We start from the raw sequence: 20,224 nt of genomic DNA, 5'->3' as shown, positions 1-20,224 counted from the left end.
CCACCAGTTTCCCTGCACCACAATGGAGACCCTGGGCTACCCAGTGGGCATTGAGAAGTCCAACATGAGAACCTCAGTTCCCTTGAGACAGAAAAAGAAGAGCTGTCCTCAGCTCCCTGGGCAGAAATCCTTCTATTTTACACTTTTTCTGGAAAAAAAAAAAAAAACAAAAAACAAAAAAACCACCAAAACCCCCCAAAACCCCCCCAAAAAACCCCCAAAAAACCAGACCCAAACCCCAAATGGCGTATCCCTTGCTTGAAGGCAACCCATTAAGAAATAGCTAGCATAGCTAGAATTGCCTGGAAATTTGCAGGAACTGTAACAGGGCTGAGGCCCATTTGCCCAGTTCTCACCCCCGAAAACATTTAAGGCAAAAGTACAACCAGGGTAAATTTCTCCTGACTGGCTGAAGCTCACCAAGGCTTTAAGCAGCTAAAAATAAGGAAATTTAATGTTCCCCAATGTATTTTGCTGATAGTTCTAATGTGCTTTGTGAGCAATGCCTAACAACACACACTTTGGAGCAGCAAGAAACTGGAATTATTTCCAAGTCTGCAGGTAGGCTTATGCACTCATATGGGGGGAGAGATCACTGAACTGAAAAAATTTTTCAAGCAAATATTTCTTAATTGGTAAACACTTCCTAAGTGAGTCGCCAATGACTTAATAAAACCTGCTGGAATTACACAAACGTACAAAGCATACGGTTTGTCTCCTAACCCCCAACCCCTTCCTCCAAAAACTCTGCAGCCCCACACTTTACACTTCCATGTTGTGCTGCAATATTAAAATAGCATCTGGAAAAGCAATCTAAACATGCTACAGCCTCAGGGTAGGAACTCTAATGACGGCTAATCAGGCAGTTTTATTATCTTCTAAAAAGGTTAAGTATCTGAAGGATTCTGTTTCTTCAAAGACACTGGCTAAAAAGAAACTGCAGAAAAAATTCATCTCCTGTTTAAGTATGTTGCACTCTGCACAAACATCTTGCTCATCTTTACAAGTCCTGGTTTTACAAGAGCTTTCCTTGTTATGAATAAATTCTGTTCTCAAGAACAGAACATAAGGAATATTTTATTTGACAATTCAGAAAGCCAGTAAGAAGAGTAAAAAGTTCTAATTTTTCTCATCTCTATTTGGAATGGCTAAAACAATATTCAGAAACAGCAGGGTAATAAAAGGAGCTGAGGAACACAAAAAAATACACTTATTTAAAACAGGTTAGATCTGTATCTCAGTTCTACTAGTAAACTACTATATTATCCTGATATATGAATTCTATTTATAAACAGCTAATAAAAATCTTACCTTTTTCTCCAATATTTGTCATTGTCACTGAAAAATGAGAAAAAAGGAAAGAGTAAAAATTATGTTTAAATAGTAAATCATGCAACTTTAAAATATTAAACTTTTGGTTTTCAACCAAAGAAGGAAGAGTAATCATCAACTGATACAAGGTTAAGGCCATACACTATCAAGCTTTTGTGCTGTGTACATTCATCACAAGAATACGTAGACAATGCCAACTGCTTATAACATTTTTTGGCTCCCATTCCCAGGCTCAGCTCCTGAGAACTAGCACCTCCATCTATCTGAAGTTGCCCAAGTTTAACCCAAGAAAAGCCACCTCTGAAGAACAGTTATTTCTTTAACTGTGGTTGTACAAGTTTTACTGTTTATATATGTTCTGTTCTTGAGGTGGAGGTGTCAGACTCCAGAACTGGTTTTGCCAGCAATGCTCAGTGATACCTTAGATCTCCAAGGCATAAAAATTGAAAGTAGACAAAAGTTGCATTTCCTTTAAGAAACTGCCCATGGATTACAGGATTTGGGGATAGTAAGTGTTTGAAAAAGGTGGAAGCATGTCAGGCGTGGAGTGGAGTAGACAAGTATCGTGAATCAGTCACCGTATTTATGAAAGAGAATAAATCTTTTTCTTACACCTATATTCCACTCTTGGTCACATTATTTAAAAAAAAAAAAAAAAAAAACAAAAAGCCAACCCAAAAACCCCACCCCACAGCAGATATCTCAGGGAGATCAGAAACTCTCAATTGATCAAAACCTCATGGTGCTCTTCCCTTTCCACCCAAACCACTCCACCACACATTTATCCATGCCAATCACATCTTGTAATTTTAATCTCTTTTACCACCTTTATATAACTCAAAGTTATTTCATATGCTCCTGAGTTCCAACTACTGTTAGAGACTGAAGTGGAAAAGGCAAGGCTGAAGAGAGATGCCGGTATCTTCAATCTTACCATCTTTTTTTCTCCACGCTTTCTGCAACTGGTATTTACGAGGAGACAGGCTGTACTGCTTAACAAACATCCCCTCAGATGGTGACACAGAGGAATACGCAAGATATCCAATAACCTGCAGCTTGTCACAAAGTGAAGTACTACTCCTTCTGCTTATGCCTTTTTAAATCACCTTTGGCAAAGGCTCCCTGAAGCAGCTATCAAGTGTGGGAAAGTAATGGTCAGGCATCTACAATACCACAGCACCAGGGAGGAACTAAAGGAAATTTTTTTTTTTGTTTGGTGGTTTGTTCGGGGTTTTTTTTGCACAAACGTGGCAGAATTGACCAGCAGGGGAAAAAAGGAGGGGGAAAAAAGCACCCTTACAAATAAAACTCTTAAAATTCTTTTAAAAAATTAAACTTTCTCTATGTGTAGAATGACCACAATACAAAGACTTCTTAGTATAGCCACAAGATGCTTATAATTCTAAAATCACACTATTTAAGTGCATGGAAAATAATTTTCTAACATGAAAACACCCCTCTAATTTTAGATTCGATCAAAGAAATGTTTGCTATTTCCCCCACCTTCTGAACAGCACACGATATATTTATTTAAACCCATTTTTATATCTTTCAGTAGATTCAGTGATATAGCTTTGCTATATTATTCAATAGTATTTGATCATATAGTCTTCTGTGAATCCTTTAGACCAGTCTTTCTGGCAGTTTTCTCATTTCTCATCCGAGGGGTTATATTCACTGTTGGTAGTGCACAGAAAAGTAGGTCAGACTGTGCATCCTGTCATTAATAAATGCCAGCTTAAATGCTGCAAATTCACTTACTGGTAGTCAAAAAGCATATAAATAATAAGGGTAAAAAGCATTTATGTCTACAATGACTAAAATAAACACCAAGGACACACCAATCACAACCGTTAAGCAATTTCTAGAATCTGGGAGAAAACAGGGTAAAAGCCTTTGAGAGAGGAATGGAATGATACTCCCCTATATTCAGAGATGGAGATAATTATAAAACCATGACCTGTCTTCAAGAAGTCATTAAAAAGTTACAGCTCCACCTGAGATACTGCAGGGGCCAATTTCATTAAGAATCAGCCTTCCACTGCTAAAGCGTCAGGATGCCATTTACAGTTCGGTACTAGCAGACTATCACATAATTAGAGCCTCTCTGTTTCATTACGCAGCTTGCAGACGGTGCTGATCAGAATTAGGGATCGGGCTGGGACATACGCAGGACTTTGGCCAACGCAGATGCCAGTTTCCTGAGGCAGAAACATCTTTCCCTGCATGCCCTGAGCCACAGGCAGCCAGAAATAGGAACAGCACATTCAGTAGTCAATCCTGCTGAACAGCCTGTGCTTGCAATTGCAAAAACCAACAGTGACAAAAGACAGGAAAAAGTTTGGGATGGAAAGAACACCTAGAGAAGCCTGGGGAATTCATCCCACACTTCCTCGCTGGGAGAAAGCCATGTAGCATTAGGAATGCTGCCCTGGCAAGCGAAGAGGCATCACAGTATCTCAAAACTGCCTGCTACAACTCCATCACCAAATCAGTTTGCTAAGAAGAGAAGCCACATTGCTAGGTGCTTTGCACTGGGTCAGACCCTAATTCAGTGATAGAAATGGATTTCCCATTTCTTGAACTATGGCTCATTTTCTCTAGAAATCTTAATTAAATAGGCATCCGCCTCCATGTAGCTACAGACATGGCAAGACACATTGCTACCACAAAACCCAAAAGATTTTGGAAGATAAAATTAACATAGAAAATTTGCATTGGTTTTCTAACATTAAATTTTGCTTGACTTCTAAACCCAAAATCAAAGTTCCTGAACAGTAAATGTAATGGTTAGATTAAAAAAAACTGGAGAAAGCAATTAATTTTTTAAAGCTTTGGTGGAAGCGGATATACAAAATCTTGCTTCCATATTTTATGTACATTTTTAAAATATTTAAAACTTTTGAATGGGAAAATAAGATACATCTGATCCAGAGACTCTGCAGCCACATCTATAAATAGCTGTTTCTCTCAAACTCTTACACAGTTTAACATCTTGGATCTGATCCACAAAACTAAGTACGTATTTTATCTTTATAGCATATTTGAAGCTGCAAAACACTGATCTATAGATGCAGTTTAACTCAGCTTTCCATACACATAAAAGTGTTTTATAGTTGTGACAAGTGTTCTATCCTTGTCTGCAATAGTCCTTTAGCAAAAAAAAAAAAAAAAAAAAAAAATCAGTGCTTGCCATAAAAACTACCTCTTTGCTAGACAGAGCAGTGATTTGCATTGATTCAGAGTGACAAGGTGGAGACTTTGCCACCAGTGCTTTGCTTCAAGACAAAAGTAACAGAAATATTTCTGGGAGATTTAAGGTTGGCATAAGTAGTCATCCATATCCCATACATTTGGATCTGACAGTATTTATGAATGTTTCGGTAAATTCATTTTAACCCTGTGCCCAAACTACATCACCACCCACCTACCTAGCAGTAAGCTGCGATTTGGTACCTTTTTAGGTACCACTACTTTTGAATTGAGTATGACTAAGAATTGATCTAATCTTTCTTCTTTACAAACTTCCCATTTACTTTCCAAGTCACAAGGACTAACTGAACAGTAAAGACTACTTCTAAAGAAGTTGCATGAGCAGATCCTTTTTAGCAAAGAGTACATCCTGACAAGTACATCTATTTAAGTTGTTATTTATCAAGCAGTGTTAAATCTTTAACTGAAAAGACAATCTTATCTAGTAATTATATCTTCGCCATGGACCTTATGTTTTTAACTTAAAGCCGTAGCCGAAATTTCAAGGCACAAAACCTATAGGTAGTACACTAGGCACCACATGGAGAGATAACCAGTCACACTTAACACAGACTTCAATTCAATTTCAGAAGGGGAGGATGGCAGCTGCCTTTGGAAGTCTGAGAAAGAAATCAAATCAAATTTGAGAAATGCACAGGAGCCCTGCTGGCTAAAATTCAGAAGCCAATTCTACTTCAGCTGCCAGTTTTGAAACTTTTCTGAAAGTAACCAGGGATCTCAGAAGAGGAGAAACTGTGGTGTTTGCAAAATACGGTGCAAAAATACAAATTTGCTTTGACCAAATTCCTTTACTACCTTGGCAGCCAATGTACAGACAGGGTATTTAACTAGTATTTGTCAACAGTCAACTGCAGCGTTACAATGTACTTGTATTTCTAATAGCAAAATCTAAGCTGTGGATGATGACAAGACATAAGCAGCAAGTACCATAAATCCTGCTTCTTTATCTGCTTTTATCTCCGTATTTTCTGCCGCTTCTGATCCCCTGATCACACTGTGCCATGCCTACAGGGCACACATTAATTCTGCCTCTAAACTGCAATGCATTAAGCAGCTTTTCGTCCTGCTATAATTCCATTCCACTGATGTTACACAGAGTCAAAAACCTCAATTCAGCACTAATCAATCTGATCCTCCAGCAAAAATCTTTCGTGATCATTAACATCTTTAGCAGCTGGATGTCATTCCACATTTTTCTGCTCCATACTGAAGGTAGCTGTGAACAGATCCCAGTCACATATTCTACTCCAAAACCACACATGTGGCTTATGAGCTCTCCTGACTGCATTGTGAATGTCTTGCTGTCCCCCTCTTCAACTGTGCTGAAGTCACTTATATTCTTTTCCAAATCAGGCAAATAATTCACTAGATGGCAATATTTCCTCCCTTTCCCTTCACTGAAGCAGTCAGGGAATGCTTATTGCTCATTTCTATGTTCCACAGCAAATCTGTTTTCCTTCTTCAAAATTACAAATTCAAACTGCATATTCGGACAGGATTCCCTGAGCAAGAGCATTATCCTTAGAATGAAAATCACTGACATATAAAAATGGATCAAAACTGAACATATACAACCAACTTCTATTTACTGGATAACTCTTTCATCAGCACAGTTGATATTTTCACTAAAAACATCTGCCACAGCACATTTTTCTTCTTATATGCAACTCCAAATCACAAGCTGGCAGGAAAACAAAACAAAGCAGAACAAAAAACCAAAAAGGATCTCAACATCCAAGTTTGCCAAGAACATTTCTAACAAACAACTGCCAGAAGCTGCAAATAACTACTGGTTCTGCCTTACCCAAAGCATGGGGCGGACAACTACTCTAAGCCCCTTATACTTCCACTAAACTGAATTAGAGATATACCCAAGAAGGAAGACATAAGAATAATGATTTTCTTTGCATATAGTGTACTGAATCCAATATGTATTTTCTGAGTACAGACACACGGATGCAGGAGCTCGGGAAAAGAATTCCATTTGCACTTCATGTTACTCTTGTTCCATATACCCTGGGTTGAAATTTCAGTAGATTCAGCTATCAAAGTTCAATGTAGTCATTGTACATCACCTGTATTTCCTCATCTTTTTTAGAGGAAGAACAATAAATCTGTAACCCTCAGGCTTTCATAAACACATTCATTTTAAGGGAAGGAATACTTAAAGGCCCATTAATTTTAAAGACCAAGGAAGTTATTTGGGGGAAAAAGACAACTACTGCTGCCAGACAGAGGTTGTGAGATGACAATACTGGCAAAATCAAGAGAATGGAACTGGATTAGAGAGAAGCAGTTTTTAGTCAGGTGTTTTAAAATCAATTCATTTACACATTTAATTGCACTATTCTATAACCAGCAGGATGAAGATAACCATTTGCTAGTGTTCAACACCTTTCACCTCTTCCTTAAGGGTTAAAGCAGCATGAACACTTATCTGAACCCACTAAAAGACAGACAGAACTCTAGACATGACAATACTACAGTTAAAAGTTGTGGATTCCTTTTTCTATTTCTAAAACCTTTTTTTGTTTCTAAAATGCTACTCAATACTGTAACTACTCAGCTTTAGGGATGAAAGAGATCATCTTAGTAGACTTTTAAAAAAATAATAATAACATCCCTCCTACAACACTCAGTTAAAATTGCAAAAAAACATTCAAAATACTATATTTGAAACACTTTCTCATTACTAAAAGCTCAAATAAACCACTCACAACTGTGCAAAGCCCTTGCTAAGCCCTACCGCACACGGGTTAACACTGTTCCTGTATGCTGTCGTTAGCATCAATGACAGTAAGCTGCAGTAAAATAGCAGCTATATACGTCCTCCTTGGCAGCCAGTGCTGCAGGAATAAAAGATGCACTGAGTAGACTTGCTGGCTTCAAAGCACTGAAATGCCTACAGTCTATTCCTGCCGCTGGCTTTCAGCTTTCGCTCTCAGAGTTGCTAGCTATTCCTTCTGTTGTTTACACTAAATATTCATTAGTAAGACGAGACATAAGTTTATTTTATCTTAATATGCCAAAACAAAGGGAAAACATCCAGACACAGATAAAAGATGGAATTAGCGGAAGTCACAGACCACTATTATGCTGAATTAAAAAACTGGCGAGCCAGGCAGAATAGGGAAGGGGTGGTAGTAGAAAGAAAAAAAAAAAAAAATCACCTTTGTCCATAGAAAGGAATTCAGTAAAAGATGTTTTAGCAGAGCCCAGGATTCCCTCTTCCTCCCCTCCCATCACAGGCCTTTTGCTTTGAGTGGTTCTCAAGGAATTATGGTACCACAGTTGATAGTTTGAAGCAAGTTTCAAGCATGCCACTTCCTTAAGAGGTACCTGCTGTCAGGTAAGCCAAAACCCAGTCCTCCTCTGTTATCCAGAACTACACAGAAGAAAAAATACAGTCGATCACTCAAACAGTAGTGCCCGAATCAAGCCTACTGTACTGTGTAAGCATCACAGGGCTGTGTACATTAAGACAGATGTTAACTATAGGGTCACTTTCCCCCAAAACATCCTTGCCCTCCTCGCGTCAGCTCACAGCTCCCCTTTCCAGGCTCGCTCAGGCAACTTCTCCCACAGCCTTCCAGACAATTCTCTTCCTTGCGCTGGAGGTAGACACTTCAGTCCTCCTCTCCTGAGGGAACAGCAACTCAAGTGCCAATTTCTAGTTGAAGAGCAGCATTTAAAACTAACATTTTAATGTTGTTCATGAAAGATGTGAAAAGCCCACCTCCACTATAGGAACCACACCAAGTCTTGATACCTCACTCTGAAAGAGAGGTACTAGGCCTGGCAACCATTTTTTGCTTAATGTCTCAATTGCTTAATGTCTCAGCCAAGCATCTGTAGGACAAAAATTGTATCAGTCTTCTGTTAAAAAAAAAAAGTCTCCAAAATTAGGTACCAGACTGCTGAGATTTTCAACATGAACAGCTGAAGTCTGGCAAAGTTATATAGCAAAAAAATGCCCTCGGCTTGAGCTATTTTTCCCTCACTGCTGTTCCTTAAACAGACACTAAATGACAAATGGTCACTATGAACCTCGCCTGCACTAGAGGGGAAAGGGAAGACAACAGCTAATTTGTATTCCTTTGCACTGTTATCATAATGCTGTTCATGAAACATCAGTATGCCGTACATTAGCCTCTAAAATGTAAAGATTAAATTATTTTCTTCAAGATATACTGCAAGAGTAACTGAAATTAATTCAAGGGAGTCTAGCGAGCTGGTCATTTAATAAATCCTTCTGGCTCGACTATTCAAATTCTCACAAATACTCGGATCACCCCCAATCTCCAGTACGTGATTAATCATTCGCCTGACGCTAACGAAGAGCCAAGGTGCGCTGTCAGGATGACTTCTGAATGAATCGCAGGCTGCCGATGCCAAAGGCAGACCAAGAAGTTGTGAGAGCCAGGCATTTTCTAAATGACTTAAGAGTGGCACCGGGACGCACGGAGATTTTCTGTGACCGCTTCCCACTTCCACGCTGGCTGACAGAAGACCCTGTTTTTACATAGAGATGTACGTACATGTGCTGTCACGTGGTGGGAGGAAAACAAAGGGACTGCTAACTTTGTTCACGCCATCTGCACAGGGAGTCTCCAGGTCCCATGTTCAGAGTTGGGGCGTCACACGCTACACACGCCACGGAGGAAAACTCACGCCCGTGAAAAGCCCCGTGCGACCGGCTCCCCCCTCGCGTGGAAGTGGAAACCAAGCGCGACCAGGTCGCGGGTGGAGGAAAAAGGCAGCGCAGAGGCCCAGCGCGACCCCGGCTGTCTGGGGGGGACCGGCCTGCGAGGGGGTCGCTCCGCCAGTCTCCACCCGCCCAGCCCGTTGCCGGCCGCATGCGGCGGCGCAGCCCCTGCCCCGGCCCGCGGGCGTGGCGGCGGCGGCCAGGGACGGCCCCGGCGCCGAGAAACAACAGGCAAGGCCGCCGCCCCCCGCCCCGCCGGCCCCGTCCCGGCAGGCGCGGGCAGCGGGAGCCCAGCTGCGGTCCCCCAGCAGGGACAGGGGCGGCGCCCACCCGACTCCCGCGGGACCCCGTCGGCGCCCCCCGCCCGCCGCGGCGGCACTCACGCAGGCAGAGCTGGGTGACATAGGCGTAGTAGGACCAGCAGAGGATGCTGGAGATGAAGAGCACCGGCACCCAGTAGAGCAGCCGCTGGCAACGCCGCCGCACGCTGCCCCAAGCGCCCGCCGTCCCGGCTGGCGGCGGCGGCGGTGCCGCCATCTTCCCGCACCGCATCCCGGCCGCTCGCTCCGGGGGCCCGGGCCCCGGCCGCGCACCCCGCCGGAGCCCGCCCCGGTCCCTCCCTCCCGCGCTGACAGGGCTCTCCGCAGGGCCGCTCCTCCCACCGCCCGCCGCTCCCCCCGGCAGGGCAGGGGCAGGGCAGGGCGGGGGAAAGAGCCACCCGAGAGACGGCAGCGTCCCCGCGGGGTCCGGCTGGGTCAGGCCGCCCCGGGCCCGCCAGGGAAAGAGACGTTCCCGCCGCCTCCCGTGGGCGATAACGGGAAGCACTGCCTTAAAGTTTGGGGTCGGGCCCCGGAGCAGCTCAGCTCATTAAAAAACGAGTTACGTTTCTCGGGCATCCGGCACGTGCAGGAGCCTTTGGATGTTACGCGGCTGGAGGCACCGATGACGTCTCTCCCCCCCCACTGTTGAACTCCCGGTGCGCAGCCCAGCTTCCTCTGGCTTTTCCACCTCTGAAACAGGGGTGGTGATACTTAACCACCCTTGGAAACACTTTAGAACACTTGGTTAAGAAAAGCGCTGCCTCATTTGCAAATAACGTTTCAGAGTGGCATAGAACGCACAACACGTGTTGCGGGCTGCCCTGTCGCAGCCAGCGAGAGGCTGTGGGAGGCCGCGGTGGCCGGCCCTGCTCTTGGGTGGGTGTTCGGTCAAGGGAAGGTGGCATGGGGTTGTGCTGACTCACTCTTTCCCGAAAAGGCTTTACGTTACGGCCATCGTAATGAAACGCTTGTGAAGTGTCATAGTAAACCCAGACTGCGTTGCAGTATGTGCGCCCAAATTGTTGCTGAATTATAGTTCCAGAATTAGAAATGCCGAGCACGGCCCGTAGTATTTCAGCAATCTGCTAGTTTCTCAGAGCACCGGTGGCGCGGTAGGTGGGAAAGAGCTGGTTGATTAAAATGTGTTTGGACTCGGAAAAAAGGCTTGTGTAATGTCTCACATGGGTGACTAGGCATGAAGCTAAGTAATCACAACCTGGAAGGCATACAACTGCCATTGATTAGGAAACAGGCTGCGAGAGAGAGGAAAAAAAAATAAAGAAAACATGACAAAAACAATAGCAGGTGTGCTGCCAGGTTCCAGAGTATGAAATGGAGTTGCCAGCATGTTTACTGAAGAGACAGAAAAAGAAGTTGACCATATGGCTGCAGTGGTTTTATGTAATGCAAAATCATGCACCCCTCATTATTGTAAGATTTGGCTGAGGAATTTCAGTTAGCCACGGTGAACTGGGTGAATGAGCAATACAGAATGATGTATCGAGAGGAATATTACGTATCCCATGGCAGTAAATTATCTTTGCCTTTTCAAGAAAAAGGTGTGTATATCATTGTGAATAGCTCAGTGAAACTATCTCTGCAATGTATAGTTCTTGTAGAAGGGAAATGAACAAGATATGATGCCATTAAAAGATTGGAATATAATAACTTATGAAAATATTCTGCATAATGGGGAACATGTATTATATATTAGAAAGGCAGAGATACAATGAGCGGTACTGAAAAACTAGATTTGATATTCCTACATACTGTATTTCAGAGCACAAGAGGAAAGGGACCAAAGCCAACATGGCATAGACAGTAACCCCCCTTTATTTTACCTGTAACTAATTATGCAAGTCATCACTGAGGCCAGCATTTTAATAGAACATTTAAAGGACTTGACTTTAGTATGTTTAATGATAACATCTATCATTATTCAAAACAGATTTGAAAAGTATAGGGAAAAAATTACCACCACTTGAAGGCATACCTTATACTTTACTGCAAATGTTAAAAGAAATGAAGGCAATTTAATTCATTTGATGGCTTTTCACACGTATTTGGAAACACCTGACAGTGACCTCTCTAGGTACAAAGGATCATGCATCTACTGTGTTGTGTTTCCAGGGACACGTGGCTCTGCCATGAGAAGTCAGCAGCTGGGAACTGTGTGCATAAGGCTGAATTAGTTTTTGCATCGTACCTGGGGGCTATGAAAAGCTTTCTCCTATAAACCATTTTAATATTCTGTATGTGATACGTGGCTTATTAACAACAACATGTGCCAGGGAAACATGGTAAACAGTAGAGAAGACTTTTTTAATGTAGTAATTAATTATTTGAAATAATAGTTATTATACAAAATTATGTGTATAGAGAGGTGGCTGTTTGCCAGAGATGTGGTAATAAAAAGATGATGTGTTACAAAGACCTCAAATTATATCACACAATTTCTGGTCAGAGGCTTTTTATTACCCCTTCGTGGAAATGGGCTTCTGTAGTCCAGCTTTCTAACTTTTCCATGGCCACTACCCACTACCATCCTCTTCTCACTGCTCAGATTTCCAAATAATCAGAATTTTCTTATTTAGCATGCTAATAATTACATTGATAATAATTATTATATGAGTATATTATGTTATACTCTTTACTGGAGCTCCAAAATCATAGTCATTCTGGTTCAAAATTAGCCTATTTAGTGAAATAAACAGGCAAACCTCACTTTAATGTAGTTGGGACAAAAAAGCCTGCCTTGACTGATACTCCCAGTTACCTTGGAGCATCCTTTGGTCAGAGAGCTGTAAAGAATCCCTCTCTCCTGCCCTCACACTCATGGCTTCTCCCCATGGACATGGGCTCTCTAGCTCTCTGTCATGCCCGCAGTTCCTTTATATTCTCTCCACAACTCTCATCACTCTCCAGATGAGTCATAGGAGACCTTTTCTTCTGTGCCTTTCCTCCTCCTCCTCCCTCTGTGGTACAACCTTGAATTGAGTTTGTGTGGCAAGGTTGTGGTAGCAGGGGGGTTACAGGGGTGGCCTCTGTGAGAAGTTGCCAGAAGCTTCCCCCACGTGCAACAGAGCCCATGCCAGCCGGCTCTAAGACGGACCCGCCGCTGGCCAAGGCCAAGCCCGTCAGCCATGGTGGTAGTGCCTGTGGGATAACATATTTAAGAAGTGGGAAAAAAACACCAGGAGCAATTGCAGCCAGAGAGAGAAGTGAGAATATGTGAGAGGAACAGCTCTGCAGACACCAAGGTCAGTGCAGAAGGAGGAGGTGCTCCAGGCGCCGGAGCAGAGATTCTCCTGCAGCCCATGGTGAAGACCATGGTGAGGCAGGCTGTCCCCCTGCAGCCTATGGAGGATGATGGTGGAGCAGATATCCACCTGCAGCCTGTGGAAGACCCCACACTGGAGCAGGTGGATGCCTGAGGGAGGCTGTGACCCCATGGGAAGCCTGTGCTGGAGCAAGCTCCTGGCAGGATCTGTGGCCTCATGGAGAGAGGAGCCTATGCTGGGGCAGGTTTGCTGGCAGGACTTGTGACCCCGTGGCGGACCCACGCTGGAGCAGTTCGTGAAGGACTGTAGCCCGTGGGAAGGACTCATGGTGAAGTTGGTGGAGGACTGTTTCCTGTGGGAGGAACCCCAGGCTGGAGCAGGGGCAGAGTGTGAGGAGTCCTCCCCCTGAGGAGGAGGGAGCAGCAGAGACAACGTGTGATGAAGTGACCACAACCCCCATTCCCCGTCCCCTTGTGCTGCTGGGGGGGAGTAGGTAGAGAAATCAGGAGTGAAGTTGAGCCCGGGAAGAAGGGAGGAGTAGGGGGAGGTGTTTTAAGATTTGGTTTTATTTCTGATTACTCAACTCTGATTTTGGTGGGTAATAAACTAATTTCCCCCAGTTGAGTCTGTTTTGCCTGTGATGGTAACTGGTGAGTGATCTCTCCCTGTCGTTATCTTGACCCAGGAGCCTTTTGTTATATTGTCTCTCCCCTGCCCAGCTGGGGAGGGGAGTGATAGAGCAGCTTGGGTGGGCACCTGGCATCCAGTCAGGGTCAACCCACCACAGACCTGCAGAAATTTTACGTAGCAGTGGAACAACTCAAGAGCAATCTTATTCAAAGGAGCATTGTATTATGGCAAAAGTAAATCCTGGGATAATCTAAACCATTATGCATTCATGGACAGGTTTCCCAAATGACTGTAGTTGGGCAGCCTCGCTCTGCAGTGAGAGAGGTTACTTTGGGCACAGTTTATTGGTGCTCGTATGAAATGTTCACAAGGAAAAGGTAGAGGAAATGAAGGTAATTTACTGGCTTTTCTGCTGTCAGGAGCTGGGCTGAGGGTAGCTGGGGTTTGAGGAGGAGACTTGAGTGTTTGGAAAACCAAAACAAAATGTTCTTGTCATAAGTGGCACCACTCAGCTTTTCCCTTCAGGCAAGGTATATGCAAGGTATTGCTGGTGGATTTTGTTAAAAAGTGTCTCTTCTGGAATACATTTCTACCATTACCATGTCTGACTATTCTCTGTATCAGGTTGTACGACCTAGGTAGCGTGAAGGGATGTTGAAAGAAGGGGCTGCCACCCGCAGCTCTGGGGCCAGGCATCCTCCCGCCTGGCCAATGGAGCCCAGCCCAGGGACCCGGCACCTCCATCACAGGCTGGTGGACATGGCTGCTGCTTTCCAGTGGCAACTTCAGTGGCACCTATGTGTAGGACTCACACAAGTCCCCAGCTCCCCTTCGGCTGTCAGGGATGAGGTTCACTAGAGAAAGCACACCCCCCACCCCACTCTACGTTCACAAGCACACACGCAGTTGCAGATCCCTGGCTGGCTGATACCCCTGCCTGGATCCCAGGCCCTCCTACCTGCTATGCAGTCCCTGACTCACTGCCTGGTCCAGCTTGGTGCTCACTGCATTTTGGCAAGGTCCAGCTGATCTTGCTGAAACAAGCATCCTCCCACTCCACATGCCCTTACCAGTTAGTCTGGCTGAGCAGGGCTATTCCCTGCTGTCATCTCTGTGTGTTCAGTTGGATTTGTGCCTCCAGACGTTTGGCCTCCCCCCTTCTCCTTGTCATGCCACTTGACAAGGTCCTTGATCAGATGACATTAACGAAGCAGGCGCTCTCTCCTTCCATGTGCGCTGACGGGTAGATTTCAGCTGGGTTTAGATACAGAAGCAGAAGGTGGAAATAGTGCCTCTTTCTGAAGAAAATCACCTTGGTACCTGAGCATGCTGTCCTCATTAACAACTACTCCTGTGCAAGTCGTCCATCTAGAGCAAACAGTAATAGAAGGTTTATACATGGCTAATGAAGTTGCACAGACATCTTGAATGTATTTTATTAAGATGTGATAAACAATTCCTGACAATCAATCTGATAAAGTAATGGTGGCAGAATAGAAGGAAATTTCAAGCAGGGGAAGATGTTTAATATATGGCAGAGAAAAATTATCTGTTATGGATAATTTAGCATAGAGTCTTTTCAGAGCTCAGTTTTGTACTGGTTTGAAAGGTCATAAAATTTCAAAACAATAAGAATAAAAAAGTGAGCCACAAAAGAAAAGCAACAAAAGTGATTATGTAAATTAACAGTGTTCTCCTTACTGTATACGTGATTTGAATACCACAGTACTGCAGTAAGAGAGCATTTGTCAAGGAATTACTTTAGCATTCATTTAGGCTCCTGCAGATTTAATATCCAAGGCTGGCCATAGATGTTCACATTTACTGTCCATTCATAGGTTATGATGAGTAGCTGGAAATACCGTATGTGTATCTAGCTCATTACATTTCAGCTATAAAATTACACTGAACTCTTAAGACTACCATTACAACAACTGAATTTGGAAAAGATCATTTTAAGATGTCACGGATTTACTGTGCTAGAACTGTTTGAAAATTATAAAGCATGATTATAATCTCATAAGACATTCCTGATGATTTTAAGCAAAGTATTTGGTCAATTAAAAACTCCTAAACTAAATATATGCAGAATACAGTGAATGATAAATAAACATACAAGCAAAAGGCCCTGTTGTGCTTTAACCCCAGCTGGCAATGCAGTACCACGTGGCCACTTGCTCACTCTCCCTCACCCAGGGGAATGGGGAGGAGAATAGGAAAAAAAGTAGAAATCATGGGTTGAGATAAAGACAGTTTAATAGGACAGAAAAGGAAGAGATAATAACAATAATAATAACAACAACAATAATAGAATACACAAAATGAGCGATGCACAGTGCAATTGCTCACCACCCAGCCCAGTCTCTGAGCAGCGATCCCTCAGTTATATACTGAGCATGACATCATATGGTATGGAATATCCCTTCAGCCAGTCTGGGTCAGCTGTCCTGGCTGTGCTCCCTCCCTGCTTCTTGTGCGCCTCGTCGCTGGCAGAGCACGGGAAGCTGAAAAGTCCTTGACTTAGTATAAGCATTACCTAGCAACAACTAAAATCATCAGTGTGTTATCAACATTATTCTCACCCTAAATCCAAGCCACAGCACTATACCAGCTGCTAGGAAGAAAATTAACTCTATCCAAGCCGAAACCAGGACATGCTCTTAATTTATGAAGTATTTTTCAGAGAATCTGACTGGGAACTTACAGCTTATAGACTCTGAACATCTCCTCCTCTATGTAAGCAATCTGATATGGTGGAATACTTTCTCCCCCACCACGTCCCACATATTCAGTGGAGCAACAAGAGGAGGAGGGACAATAGGACAGGAGTATAAATGTTTGCCTTCACACAAGTGCAATGCACAGGCCAGCAGCTAGAAGCAGGAGCACACATAGACACAGACAGACAGACAGGTGTCACTAATGAGGGGAACCAGTGGCTTTACAGGGATGCTCCCTGAGCCCCACGACAGCGACCGTGCCGCTTGCTTCACTCCAGAATGTTTGGGTGTTGGACCACACTTACCACACACAGAAAAAGAAATCTCTGCAAAGTCTCTGGCATACAATCTCACTTAGAAAATGTACATTGCATCTCAGCTGGAGTCCAGTGCCATCTGTGTGCAGGTCGTGGCTCCCAGCGACATGAAAACAAGCAGCCGAGTAGCCCCTCCAGCCTCAGTTCAGCTGGCAGATGTATTTGAATTGAAGGGCTGGCCCAGATATATTCATCCTCTTGCTCTCCCTTCATCCTAGCTAGGTACTTAATTATTTGCAACTGTTGGGATACCCAAACCTAACTGTTGTCATATGATTTTTAATTTATTTATTTAACTTTTCCACAGTGGGGAAATTTGCCTGGTTCTCCACAAGAGAGGCTCATTTAGCTCCTTTTCAAGTAATGAAGTCCTTCCTGGAATTCCTTATTGCTACCCCTGGATTGATACAATACTATATTTGTCATAGAGTCTGCCTCCAGGGAAGTTGTTTAAAGTTGTATTTGGGCTTATTATCCACCCACTCCTCCGTTACTTTCAGCAGTAATTTTTTCATTGCTTTTTTTCCCATATATATTAATCTTGGAGTTTTCATTCCCCTGCTGCTTCCCCTTTTGCCAATTAAGGTGGGAAAAATGGGAAAAATTTAAACCAGTTCTACTGTACATGTCTCTACTTAGGCAAAAATCACAAGCCCTAGAGCGGAAAGCCCCAAAAGAGCGGTGTGGAAGAAACCTTATCCCATCCAGTGACATCCCATGCCGTGTTCGCTGATCCAGTGGTTTCTGCCCTTTGTAGTAGAAGTTACATGGCTTAATGGTTGACTCCAAAAGCAGACACTGAAATGTAAAACTATCAGTCTGACAACCTCTGTTTTTTTAGATCAGTACAACTTAACCCCACTTTTACACAGCTAATGCCCTGAAATGCCTTGGCAGGGCTGAGCAGCTCAGTGTCTTGGTCACACCTCCAGGTTTGATCGCTGCCCAGGGATGCGACACCTTCCCATGTTCGTGCTTTCTATTGCCAGGGATCCTGAGAATATGTCTCTGCACAAAATGCAGTGACAGCCACAATTTCTTTCTTTCTTTCCACTTCCCATGGAAGTGTTTTAATTGCCAGTGTGTAGGCCAGTTTTGGCAATTTGTCCGCTGTCTTTATAAAATGGTATAGAAAAGGATGCAAGATTCACGGAAGCAGGGCGAGTAAGTGCTTTGGCAGCCTCTCAAGGGTGTCTGCCCCAAACAGGGACTTCTGGATTCCAGTCCCTGCTCCTTGTACTGGGTTTTGTCAAGTGGTTTCCAACTGCAAGGACATGTTCTCTTCGCAAGCTATGTTATCTCTGGCAAGAAGCCTAACTTGACAGCAACTACCACAGCAGCTCAAGTCTCTCTGGATCCACTGCCCTTATCCCGCTCTTCATCTCTGCTTCAGGCAATGTATTTCCAACCCCTCTCACAGGCTGTCCCAGCGCTTTTGTAACAGGGAGCTGTTTTCATTGAGTTGCATCTATACGTACCTGGGTGGGTTTTTTGCCTGTGTTCATTTCTAACCGAGCTATCTCACCCCTCCTGTCACACACGTGCTACTGGCCGTGAAAGAAAGCGCATGAGAACGCACAGCTCCCAGGAGCAACATCTCACAACGTCCCTGTACTCCGCACTGCCTGGTTAACTAGTTTAGCTAGTTTGCTGATTTTTAAACAGTTTGCAGTATTTCTGGATCCCGTGCAATTCTCTGCATGCATTCGTTAGAGAGCCTAGGTGACTAACTTAAGGCTTGCTATTTTACTGCAGAGATTTGAATTCCTGAAAGTTTATTTTTACAGCACTACACTTTTTTGAACCTTGCTTGCAGCCTCCAAATCAGGGTTAGAGTGGGCTAGTGTTTCAAACCAGAACTTAAAACCTCAGGCAAATCACTTAAACCCACTTAACAGTAAAGCCACTTATTAAAAAAGCATGGCTTATGAGTATGACTGCTTAAAAAGGAGAAGGATTCTAAATTTATTGTCAGAAGAAAACTGCAAATGAAAAGTTATTTGCAATGGATAGCTATGAAACAGGAGCTGGAAAAGTTCCTGTTCAATGATATTAATTTCATTTAATTTCTTTTTAAACTAAGGGGAACATATAAACAAGTAACTCAGCTCTTTGTACTTTTTAAAAAAAACCCACAGGAGTAATAGTTTATTTGCTCACATTGAATAAACAGAAACATATTACTAAAACTTAAATGTGTTTAGTATGGTGCTGTTTCTGTGTATGTTTATATATATAAAATTAGGTATTAGATATTAAGATTTTAAAGTGGGTGCTAAGATTTTTATGGAACACTTAGCTAATAATAATGTTCCTCTGTGGGAGGGATTTATAAGTCAAACTGGCAGTAAAAATTAACATTACCCATTCAAGATTAAAGCACACCCCCATGTATTTAATTGTGTGTGTGTAAAAAAGAATATATCCAAGGGCACCATCTGCTGACAGGTTCGGGATGCCAAATGCTTTAATGGATTTTCAGATATGGGGAAAAACTCTACATTCAGACCTCACATATATTAGAAACTAGTTTCTTCTCGATTTTGAGGGGAGCACAGACTTGGTATTGCTATAAATCAGTTTTGTTTGGGATTTATTTTTTGAATAGTGAGCTTTTGGCCCGATTCTTTTCCTTCTGCAAGTATTAGTCTGGAGTTCTTTTGCTAGAAACTGTCTTGAAAGTGTCCTCAGTGCGACAAGACAGGAAGGCACATCATTACGTAAAGAATATTATGCAATGTTGAATCAAAGTGAAAAATTCCTCTATCATTTTTTCCTCATTTTGTTTCAAAGCATCCTTATCCTGATACTTGGGTGGAAAAGAGGAGATCAAATAACTATAGAAAACCAGGCAGTATGACCAATAATATGCTGTAAGTCACTGTGAAATAGTATTTCTTTTCTTCAGGCTGATAACTTTCTTCTCTGGCATACAATACGTGCATTTGCAGTGGAAGTAATTTGTATCGACTTACTGTCAAAATGTGCAAGGAGGGAAACTGCCAGTGTGATTTTAAACATCAGATTAGCAAGGAGCAGCTTACAGTACAGGATATTCTGCTGGGAGCTAGGAATTCATCAGAGCTCAGGTGGAAGTTGGCATCACAAAGCTACCCAAGGCTGCGAGTTTAATAGTTACTGGTTTATCGCAATTTACAGCTGGTCCAGACATCAGGGGGCAGTTCCTAAGCATCCACTGATTGTCATCTTATATTATTACAATTTTCTTAACTTACAGAAGAGAACAAGAGCTGGTTTTACAAAAAGCCTTCATTTATGCAACTATCACATCATTTAGTTGCAGCGCACAAATGTTCTCTGCTGCCAGGAATTTGATGGATTTTGAATAAGGTTTTATTGAGCACAGTCACTGCTGCTATCCGAGGGGTGCCTCTGTAGCAGATGGCATGTCCTGTTACCCTGCTTTGTTTTCACCTGTCTGTCCTTGCACTTCTAGCTCTTTTATACGGAGTTCTGTGGCAGAAAAGCAAAGCTACCTAAAGAAAAGACCGAAAGAAGCAAAAAAGTGTATTTTTTGTGATGGTGAGATGCTCCAATTCAAAACACTTGTACATTCGTGTTACACAGCAAGACTTTTTTATGACAAAAGAATTTGAATGATACAGACTGCAGAAAAAAATTAGTT

General features: G+C 43.0%; 1 protein-coding gene across 1 annotated transcript in view; it reads right to left on the bottom strand.

The window, feature by feature from the left end:
- The window catches only part of ZDHHC2 (zinc finger DHHC-type palmitoyltransferase 2), a 33,963-nt gene extending 24,038 nt beyond the window's left edge, over positions 1-9,925 (bottom strand). The window contains exons 1-2 of the mRNA XM_054823767.1: positions 9,694-9,925; positions 1,312-1,338 (exon numbers count right to left, since the gene is read on the bottom strand). Of these exons, the coding sequence (XP_054679742.1) occupies positions 1,312-1,338; positions 9,694-9,862 (196 nt within the window). The 5' untranslated portion in view covers positions 9,863-9,925. The remainder of the gene's footprint in view (positions 1-1,311; positions 1,339-9,693) is intronic.
- Positions 9,926-20,224: the final 10,299 nt, after the last annotated feature.

The sequence above is a fragment of the Grus americana genome, chromosome 4, assembly GCF_028858705.1.
Source record: "Grus americana isolate bGruAme1 chromosome 4, bGruAme1.mat, whole genome shotgun sequence".
Classification (NCBI taxonomy): domain Eukaryota; kingdom Metazoa; phylum Chordata; class Aves; order Gruiformes; family Gruidae; genus Grus; species Grus americana.
The sequence above is the reverse complement of the archived record's forward strand: the minus strand, read 5'-3'. Positions and strand labels throughout refer to the sequence as shown.